This window comes from Pimephales promelas, chromosome 19 (assembly GCF_988280905.1).
Source record: "Pimephales promelas chromosome 19, fPimPro1.hap1.1, whole genome shotgun sequence".
In the NCBI taxonomy this organism is placed as follows: domain Eukaryota; kingdom Metazoa; phylum Chordata; class Actinopteri; order Cypriniformes; family Leuciscidae; genus Pimephales; species Pimephales promelas.
Window position 1 is genome coordinate 3,777,859 of NC_142787.1, and position 10,912 is coordinate 3,788,770.

The 10,912-nt window shown below is 38.4% G+C and overlaps 1 protein-coding gene across 1 annotated transcript; it reads left to right on the plus strand.

The window, feature by feature from the left end:
* Positions 1–1,959: 1,959 nt before the first annotated feature.
* endou2 (endonuclease, polyU-specific 2) lies at positions 1,960–10,563 on the plus strand. The gene is made up of 6 exons (XM_039687997.2): positions 1,960–2,074; positions 2,618–2,723; positions 6,073–6,194; positions 6,408–6,520; positions 7,481–7,634; positions 10,004–10,563. Exons 1-6 carry the CDS (start codon positions 1,973–1,975, stop codon positions 10,253–10,255), a joined length of 849 nt encoding a protein of 282 aa, XP_039543931.2. The 5' UTR covers positions 1,960–1,972; the 3' UTR covers positions 10,256–10,563.
* The last annotated feature ends 349 nt before the right edge of the window (positions 10,564–10,912 follow it).

Consider the following 10,912-nt stretch of genomic DNA (forward strand, 5'->3'; position numbering starts at 1 on the left):
GTCTAAACGCAGAATAAAAAAAGATGACGCAACGCCACTTTTGCGTTTTCTCTTCAGAATCGTTTCCGTGTAAACATAGCCTCAGTTTAAATGTAGACTGAAAACACATCTCTTTAACCGTTAAAGGATTGTTAAGGCCTGTTCACACGAGACATATTTCACGTGTGATATTCGCCGATGTTTAACGCCTCTTGACTTGGGCGCCAATGTGAGTGTGCACACCGACGCGAAAAACGTCATGCGTCAAAAACTATCCGGCCGATGAAATTGGCGCTTTTGCTCACGTGTCTGGAGCTAATGAAGTTACAGTAAAACACAACTTGGGGGCGCTCAAACACAAAACGATCTTACCGAGCACACATACGTACGATGAAAAAGATGTACGCCAAGTAGCGTCTACACTGCCGGGAAGAAATAAGATGAGGAAGATGCAAGGCAAGATGAATGTAGATCTGCTGGTCTCCATTGGTGTTGGAACATAAAGAACTATATCACAAACGCGACAGCGACTACAAAATAGGGCTACATGTATTTCTGTTCTACATTGAGCACCATCTAATGTCAAGGAATGAATTTACGTGTTCACTCGGCACATCGCCAGCGAAAATCTCTTGGGTGTGAACACAAAAAACGCATTGAAAAAACACTGGCGAATAACACGTTCCGATATTCGTCCTGGTGTGTACGACCATTTAGGCTGCAACCGGGAACACTTCCCATAACACCCGATGTACTTGTTACATCGTAAGAAGAATGGCATCAAAGCTAATATTAGTCTTTCTATTTATCCCTCGGTTACCGTAGTCAACTATATATGGTCCATATCTAGACCACAGGTGGACCTGCACCTAGACTCAACCACATCGTAGCCATGAATGTCAGCAGAGACTGTCAACTAGACAAACCCCTGTGAATGCCTCGTCACGTCACCCATCTGCAAAAGATCCTCAGTAAAGAGCGCAAGAATAAGGCAGATCTTCCGCGCAGACCCAATGCCCAGCTTTGGCTCCATACCAGCATGATGAATCCGATCTCAGGCAAAAGAGATGAAATATTTTTCATGTCCGTTGGTCAGAGGAGAACTGCCCAACTATCAAAATAAAAGTGACACTTACTTTGTGGAATTGTGAAGTTGAAACGGTATGTTAATATCACCCAAAAATTTTAAGCCTGAATGAAAAATACAAAGAACCGAGACACAGCTGGGCAAATTAATTAAGAACACAGGACACAAACGAGGAGCGGGAAAACTGGACAGGACTAAACCAAATACACAATAATGGGGGGAACACAAGACAGACAGGAACAAGACATGAACACACACCTTTGACACCTGTAAGATTGAAGAGTAAATTTGGAGATTTTGTTCCTTTCACATGAAATGAAGAAAAGTAAATGTTAGGAGTCAGGCTTTAGAAGAAGGTACACAATGTCAGGTAAAGTGTCAATACCTCACGGAAACAAACACAAAGCACTTGCCCTCACTGTCGAGGGACATTCAAAAGCTGCGCTAATCCCTTTGGCTAGAGTTGCTGACACTGGCTAACCCTTTAGAATGGGCCCTCTGTCATAGTGTGGGAAGCTTGCTGCATCTTACCCAACCAGTCCATGTGCGGGAACACCACTGGCCTAAGCTGTTGTGGCATACCTGCCCTCACTGTTTTTAAGAGGACAATCAGAATCTACCACTAACCCACATCGGTGAGAGGAACCAGGTCTGTGGATGCATTTATTTTGTTTTCAGGTGTCAATTCAGAACATAGTGTTTAGAAATGTTTTAGTCTTTTACATACCATGGTAATAATTGCAACAAATGTTTCATTAAATACATTTTTCCATTGGTAAATTGGTCACTTACTCATTTTTTAGGTTATATTTATATCAAAATCATATATTTTAAGCAATTAATTTCACATGAAGTATATTTTAACACCTGTAGTGAATCCTTGGGAATTCAAAAAGAAAAAAAAAAATGATTGAAGGTGATCGAGAACTTTCAGCTATGATTCAGGAGCTCTGGGACAATGACATCAATCGTCTGAGGCCTGGGATAGATTATCGCATATCTCTACGGGTAATTCTGAAATCTTTTCTGTGTGAAGTTTTCTAGAAATTATAATAATATAATTCTAAATAATATTTGACTTCTGCTTTCTGTTGAATCCTTTACAGTTTACACTAGAAAGTGACTTGCATTTTCTATTTCATGTTTGTTGACATAAGGTCATAAGGTCAGAGAGCTCCTATTTAACACATACAAACTGAGATGTGCATTGTTCTTTAGTGCTGTGTTTAGAAAACCATTCACAGTGACACTTTTGGACATGGCTGCAAAACATTAATTTGGATGCTTGATATACAGTAATTATATGATTTAATTACATGTAACATTTTCTGATTAAGGTCAATATTCTGGTTAAGGTTCTATTCTGAAATTTACACACTAACCAGCAATTGAAACATTCCAGTCTTCAGATATATTAATAATCTGGATAATAATAATTTAGGTTTATCCAGTCATTAATTCCCTATCTAAAGTTATGCCAGCCATGCATGAAAAAAAAAAAAGAAGTGCAAATGCTTTTGGAAGTTCCTCAAATTTTGCTTTATCTCACAGGGCAAAGCGGGTGATCTGGCAAGTATTGACGATTGCAATGATGGAGCAGGGTTGCCTTTGTTCACTTTTGTTGACGAAAACATTTTCAAAAAGGAGACTTTCTTGGGTAGGAAATCAGCTAATATGTATGATTTTGTTCATTTTAAAGTGTGATAGAAATATTTTATGTAATGGCCTCTTGGTTTCTACAGGGAATGTGCAGACTAAGGATGCTCAGATCAAACACCGTGTATATCTATATACATCACATGATCAAAGAATCTAGATTCTGTCATATGATTAGCTTCATTAAAAAAGATCATTAAATATCAATCACCAGGTCAGTATAAGCAATAGTTCACATATCTAATCTGTTTCGTTCTCTGTGACCCAGTTTTCCCATGTTCTGATTAGTTCATTTGGTTGTCGGTTCTCGCTTATTTTAGCGTGTGTATTATTCCTGTTTTCAAGATAATTATTATGACCGTAATTGGTAACACTTTACTTGAAGGGGTGTGCATAAGACTGACATGACATTTCATAATCATGACAGGACATATGTCATGAATATGAAGGAGGTTTTATTCATGTTTATGACAGCTGTCATTAAGTGTCATTCGCTCAATTATGACATTTTAATGTGAATATGACGTCTTTGTTATGACACCTTGACATAAACCAATACATCATAACCCATCAGTGTCGTCATGACAACTAAAACAACACATCCTGTCATAAACATGTTATAAACGTGACATAGCAGATTAATTATCAAACTTTATGAGTTAACATGGTTGGTTTAGACACTGGCTGTCATGAGGCCATTATAACTCTTTAATGACAAATTCAATTAGTACCACTATAGTTGAGGTCAACAAAAATATTCATGACAGTTATAATGGCCTCATGACAGCCAATGTCAAAACCAACCACATGACAGTTTAATATAATGTTAACCCATAAAGATAAGTGGTTTCTTAGGTTTGATCATTAATCTGCTATGTCATGTTTATGACAGGTTGTGCAGTCTTAGTAATGTCAAGTTGTCATGACAAAGACACTGACAGGTTATGATGTATTGGTTTATGTCAAGTTGTCATAACAAAGACATCTCAAACAATGTCATATTCGCATTAAAAAGTCACAATTGACGGAATGACAAAGACCGTGGTCATAAGCATGCATAAAACCTCCTTCATATTCATGAAATGTCATGTCAGTCTTATGCACACCCCTTCAAGTAAAGTGTTACCAAGTAATTTTTCCTTACTTGGTAACAAAGATAAACAAACGTCTATCTTTGTCTTTGTGAGTGTGGTTACACGTACCGTGACACAATCACAGTAAGGGAGCCAAGGGTTAATATCTGTAAGGTGTTAATGTTTGTCATTTTCTATCATGAACTTTTCTATCATGATGAAACAGTTGACCTGTGTTAAATATTTAGCTATTTACATTTTACCTCACTTTCTTTCAACGTTAAACTGACGCTTCACTCTGGAATACGTTATGATTGGCCATCTCAATCATTTTGACATTGACAAGTGTGCTGTTAGACGTTAGATCGCTGAGACAGACCAGACTAAATATTTAACTTTTATAATTTGCACATTTCTAATCTCTGTCTATGGTGGTTACGGCCCTGCTTGGGTAACATTGATTTTTACTCAACTGCAAGATATACGTAAATGCACATGTATCTTTCTGTTCAGGGAGTGTCTCTTGATTGTGAATAAACTCTTATTCTTGCAAAGAGCAGTAGAAGTCTTGTCTGGCATATACTGTGCAGCTGAAGAATAGAAGTACTAAAGATTAACAGTGATGGTGTTGGAAGACTATAGACACTCTCTCTCTGTGAGGCTGTAATACTCAGAGTTAGTATTAATGATCCTGTGTTGGACCAGCATGCACTTGAGAAGGGCAGTAATCAGGATTCCTCAAATCCAGTCCTAAAGTGCCCCCAAACTTTGATCAAACTCCCCTACCTGTGATTTCCTAGTGATCGTGAAGTCCTTGATTAGCTTGCCCATGTTTGATCAGGGTTGGAGCTAAACTCTGCAGGGCATTGGACCTCCAGGGCAAGATTTGAGGAACCTCCGGTATAGATGCTAAAGACCTCGTGCTCAGGTGTGGTTTGACATAGTGATAGTGGCTTCGTGAGGGGATGTCATCACAGTGCTTTAAGAGAGGAATAACCTTGAAGTATTGGATAATGTTGTCAACATCATGACATCCTGACTTTTGCGTAAACATACACACCACTTTCGAGTCAAGTGCGTCCGCGTGTATCCGCATGTATGCGTGTGTATGTCTACGCCATTAACGTCCCAGTGATTCCACGTGTCTGTACACGCCGTCAAATGTCCGCGTAGATCTACATCTGGGGAGCGATCTTTTTTTTCCTAGGATGGTAGGGGAAGACTCATAAATGCCATTAACCCCAGTGATGGTTAGGTTTAGGGACGGGCCTTAGGTAAGTCATATATTTATATATACAGTAATAATGTTAAGTCAACGGCATTCATAAACACACTGAAAAGCGATTATGCGTCTTGATAGCACACCAAAAATGGAAATACGAATTGGCGTGTCATACACACGCTACTTCATGAGGACAGGAAGTTCCCCAAGGCACAGTAGTATTGTTATTATATTATATTGACAACCTGAGGTGACCTGAATTGTCCGTGGTGGAGAAGTCAGGTTAGTTTCCTATTGAAGTAGTTGGATGAATTTCAGCATTAAAGATACACTGTGGAAGACTTTACCTTTAAACTTCGAGAAAACAAAACCCGTACATATAAATTCTGGGTGTAAAATCGTGTACTTGCTCCATCCACACATATGCCACAATTCTAGGTGACAAAACGAACTCATCCTATTCATTTTTAAATGAGATCTTGAGACAGTGACGTCTGGTGAATAAGAAGTGTGTGTGTGTAGGGTGTCCTTGAAAGGTAGCCCTTTGTCAACAGTTCTGTTCATAATTTTTTTGGACAGAATTTCTAGAAGCAGCAATTTCGGATGCACTGGGATGGTTTGCAGTGTGAAGTGGCTGGGCTGGGATGAGAATCAGCACCTCTAAATCTGAGGCCATGGTCCTCAGTTGGAAAAGGGTGGCTTGCTCGCTTCAGGCAGGGCTCCAGACTAACTTTTCCAGTGGTTGCACTGGCGCTACCAACTTTTTCAGTTGGTCGCACCAGCATTTGATTTGGTCGCCTTTGAAATTCTATCTATTTTATCACAAAATTCAAACAATAAATACAGTTTTGGCACTCTTTTTTTGGTGTGTCTATAGTAAAAGGTAAAACATACTTGACAAACAAAAAGAGCAACTTATTGAATTAAAAAATATACTGTCTATGCAGTGATCAATGGAATAATGACATTCTACTTGTCTTGACATGATTGGAAATAGAAATTGATCTGAACAAGTATGAGTACATGTTTTCATAATGGTATTTGTGTCATTTTAGCTTTCATCTCACTTCTGGACAACTATGAAAGTGCTGCTGGTGAACCAGAGATTGTCACACCAGAGGAAGAACTGGAAAATCACAAGTTCCTGGATTCAGTCATAAAGACTCCCACTATGAAGGTAACAAACGGGTCACGGAAATGATTCATTACTTGTGATGAGAAATAATTCTGTTTTTCAAAATAACAGTTTGAGATGTTTGTTTACTTTCATTTGACGTACCATGCAAAGAGGTCAAACTAAAAAGAGGAATGAGTTTATTATACCTTACAATTTCCGTAAGATATTGTACTGAATATCCATTTGCAACAATTGTGTATTTGCTAACATTAGATCGCCCACAAATATCTAGTGGAGAAGCATCTCTCGCCAGAGAACTCCACAGACTTCAAGAAGCAGCTATATCACATTTGGTTCGAGCTGTATGCCAGGAGAGGATCCAGTAAGTAAGTATAGAGGATTCAGAACAGTTTGCAGGAGATTATCTGGGGCCAGATTCGCAAAAACATTAAAAGGACACTCCACCCAATCATTTACAAACTATTTACTTGCTAATGCTATGCCAGATGTACTGTATATATGATGTTCTATCTTGAGTAGAAGTGAATGGATGCCCAAAAGTTGCTTGAAAAACCACACGACAATAACCTATGGCCCCAGTGGATGATAGGTGTGTGTATGAGAGTGTGATACCTTATAATAGTGATACCTTACAGTGATACCATCACTTCTGGCCAGCATCATGAAGCGCTACGTGACATAAGCACACTGTGAAGCACTGTGCAAGAAAGGGTGCAGAAGAACAGAGGACTGTCTTTTCTCGCATCACCCTTCGCAACATGCTGATATTGATGTCAACCTTGAACACTTGAATGTGCCCATAACAGCTGACTGGAAGTGATGGTTTGAAGTGAAAAATGTTAAATATTAGAATTTTTCCTCTACTGGGGTTGTTTTCGTTGCCATCATGTGCGTTTTCATTTTCATTTTTGGGGGGAGTATCCCTTTAAGAAGAATTTAAAAAAATGTTCTGACACCATTATGATTAATGCCATATCTCAATCATCAGGTGAAACCAAGAGTGACTTATTCTGAACTTCAATCCAATCATTGCAAAAAATGTTATTTCAATCGACTGCAGGCTTGCAGTCTCCATCCAGTCAACAACCGATGGATACAATTTTTCTTCTTCTTCAATAATCAGTTTCACTCGGATGTAGGTCACAGTGTGGAGGAAAATATCTTTTGCTATTTCTGACACATCAAAACTTTAAGACAACTTTAATTCTTAAGAATGTGTGATGAATTTGGTCCCTGTTCACATAGACGGGTAACTTCATATTCATTTATGTAACATAAAGTCATTTTTAAAAGTTTGGTTTTGATTGTTTCTCTCTCCACACAAGACCGGACTCGTCTGGTTTTGAACATGTCTTTGTAGGAGAGACAAGAGGAGGCCATACCGTCATTGGTTTCCATAACTGGATTCAGTTGTACTTACAGGAGAAACTAGGACACATCGACTACAAAGGATATAGTGTGAATGCCAAATCACCACAGGTATGCTTGTAATATCACTGGAATGTACAAATACCACTTAAATTCATTTAGATTGTTCTTAGTAATAACAGATACATTATAAAATTGATAGTCACACTTTACTTGAAGGGGTGTGCATAAGACTGACCTACCCTATCTCACGACCATTTCGTACGAATTCGTAGGAGTGATTAAAATGTGGCTAATTTGTACTAATTCGTACGACCTCACTCGTACGAATTCATACGATTTGTCTAAACCCACGTGATGGTCAGGTTTAGGGGCGGGGTCAGGGGTAGGTCATTCGTACGAATTCATACGAATTGGCCAATTTGTAAAATATGTATGATTTAGCAAAATCGTACTAATTTGTACGAGTGAGGTCGTATGAATTGTTACGAATTAACCACCTCGTAAAATTCGTACGAATTCATAATCATGACATGACACACGTCATGAATATGAAGGAGGTTTTATGCAGATTTATGACAACTATCAATGTCATTCGGTCAATTATGCCATTTTTAATGCGAACATGACATTGTTTGAGATGTCTTTGTCATGACAACTTGACACAAACCAATACATCATACATCTGTCAGTGTCTTTGTCATGACAACTTGACATTACTAAGACAACACAACCTGTCATAAACATGCCATTTGGGACGGGGCTGATGGTGTCATCACGCAAATCCCAGTGAGGTTTGGTGTTTTAATAATCCTATTAGTTACAATAAGTGGTGCAGGTATGACATCAGAACCCGGTATGGGTCTGTAATTGACGTTGTAGAACAAAACGTCAAAGTAATGTCAAGGCTTTATTTTAAATTTAATCCGTTATAAAACCCCATAGGAAAATCCCGAGGGAACCAGGGGGCGGGGCTTTGATGTCATACCCACACCACTCTATAGAGCTGGTAAGTCCCGCCCATCCGTAAAACTCCAAGTGGACCTCTAGGTGGAAAAAGCGTCAATGCAAGTGAATGAGAGAAAATAATTATTTTCTGATCCCGTTTGAATTGTGCCATGAACGTAAACATATGTTGTCTGTGAATTTGTTTATATAATTTCTCATGTAACGAGTTTGACAGTTTATTGGATGATTCTTTGGCTAGCAGTTGTGGAATTGACATAACGAGAAAGACTACATGTCGCATATGTGACGTCACCGCATAACACATTTCCCCCCCACAAATCACGGTGTGATAATCTAAGGAATTAGATCGAGATGCCTGTGTGTTTTGTACCCAAATGTCACCATTCAAACAATGTTTTTTTTAGCGGGATCCGTGTGCTAGTGGTGGTGACGTATATATCAAACGCGTCGAAAGCACCGAAGAGTTGTAGTCACACAAAGCCTAACCGTATGAAAATTCTACCCGCTAAATTGTAGCATTCTTTACACGAAAATTTCAACCCGATCTCACAGGAATTCGTACGAATTTTACGAGGTGGCTAATTCGCAACAATTCGTATGAGTGAGTTGCTAAATCGTACATATTTTACGAATTAGCCAATTCGTATGAATTCGTACGAATGACCTACCCCTGACCCCACCCCTAAACATAACCGTCACGTGGGTTTAGACAAATCGTACAAATTCGTACGAGTGAGGTCGTATGAATTAGTACGAATTAGCCACTTTTGAATCACTCGTACGAATTCGTACGAATTGGTCGTGAGATAGCGTAGGAAAAATTATATAAAAAATTCACAGACAACATATGTTCGCATTCATTGCAAAATTCAAACGGGATTAGAAAATAATTATTTTTTGTCTCATTCACTTGCATTGACGATTTTTCAACCTAGAGGTCCAGCGGTGTTAGTAGAAGGGGCGGGACTTACCAGCTCTATTAAAATGCAACCGGCATTATTATAGTTGAATCTTCTGCTTGACAGGTAAAAGTGTCTTGACCGTGAGTGTAAATGCAATTAAGAAAAATAACATTTGAATGATCACAGATTTTGCTTGAATATGTTACACATATCTAATCATTTCTGTAATGCATTTTCATTTTAATTTTGACACTTATAAAGCGTTTCAATAGGCATATTAAAAACTAGTGTATGAAATGGCAAATGCAAATTATGTAATTTTATTTTCATTTTGCACCAAACGTTGCTAGAATGGTAATGTAAAATGTAAATTTAAATACAAAATGCAATGCCATTTTACATATTGTATAGTCATTTTGCATATTTTGGCATCCACACACGCCAAAAATACATTTTCTGGCTTTTCTCAGTCTAGAAAGCTCCAAATACAAAAATGATTTCAAAATTCTTCTTCACAAATGACCCAATTTCAATACACATTTATCTTGGTGAAGTATCCCTTCAATGCATAATCATAATTTCTTTTCCTTCTAATTTTCATATTCCCAGCCGGATGAGAACAAACACATGATGGCTCTCCAGTTCTGTTGGAAGAACGGAATTAAACCCAAAGGAAGCATCTTTGTAGGTGTGAGCCCAGAGTTTGAGTTTGCCCTGTACACATTGTGTTTCCTCACGTCCCCAAACGAGCGAGTGAAAGTCTCCTTTGATGAATATGAGGTGGAGATAGTCTGTCACCACTACAACCAGAAGCACATAGGCACTACCTATCCTGTTCTTGTGAAATACTTGAATGTATAACCACACAAAGTCATTCATAGTAAATGAATTCATTGTGGCACGTAATAAGCATTGATTTTAGGTTTTAATCTCAAAAACAATAAAACCTCAATGCCATAGCCTTGTTTGTAGTGTCTACCATTTTCAGAGCAAACATAAATGAATCTTGGCTGCATTTTGAAGGGCTGGTTATAATGTGTTTAACCCACCGCTCTCTCTAAATCATTGTTCGATCCCTCAGCAGGGTGATGCCAAACATGCAAGTAAACAATGTGTTGTTACAATGTAATGCTTGGCAAAAGGAATCCAATACCAAATTGAACAGCACTTGCCTCATTACGTGCTGTATACTTTCATGAAACACTGCACTTCGTAAAACAGCCAAGGACGATTTACATGGCAAAAAAAAAATCCCACTGATGCAAAAGCATGAGAAAATCTGGGATTTAAATCAGTTGCCTGCTGCATTCAAACAGTTATTGGCAACACAATTATGCAAAGAAGAATATGAACCCATGGGTTTAGGAATGTACAGTGTGAATCGTCAGATTATTAATTGTTAACCGTGGAAAGTATGAGTGTGGAGCGTATCTACCCAGAAAACACTGAACGTTCCCCTAATGTTCCTGTATGGTTCCCATTTGGTTATTTTTTTGGGAACCAAACAAGAACGCTCTG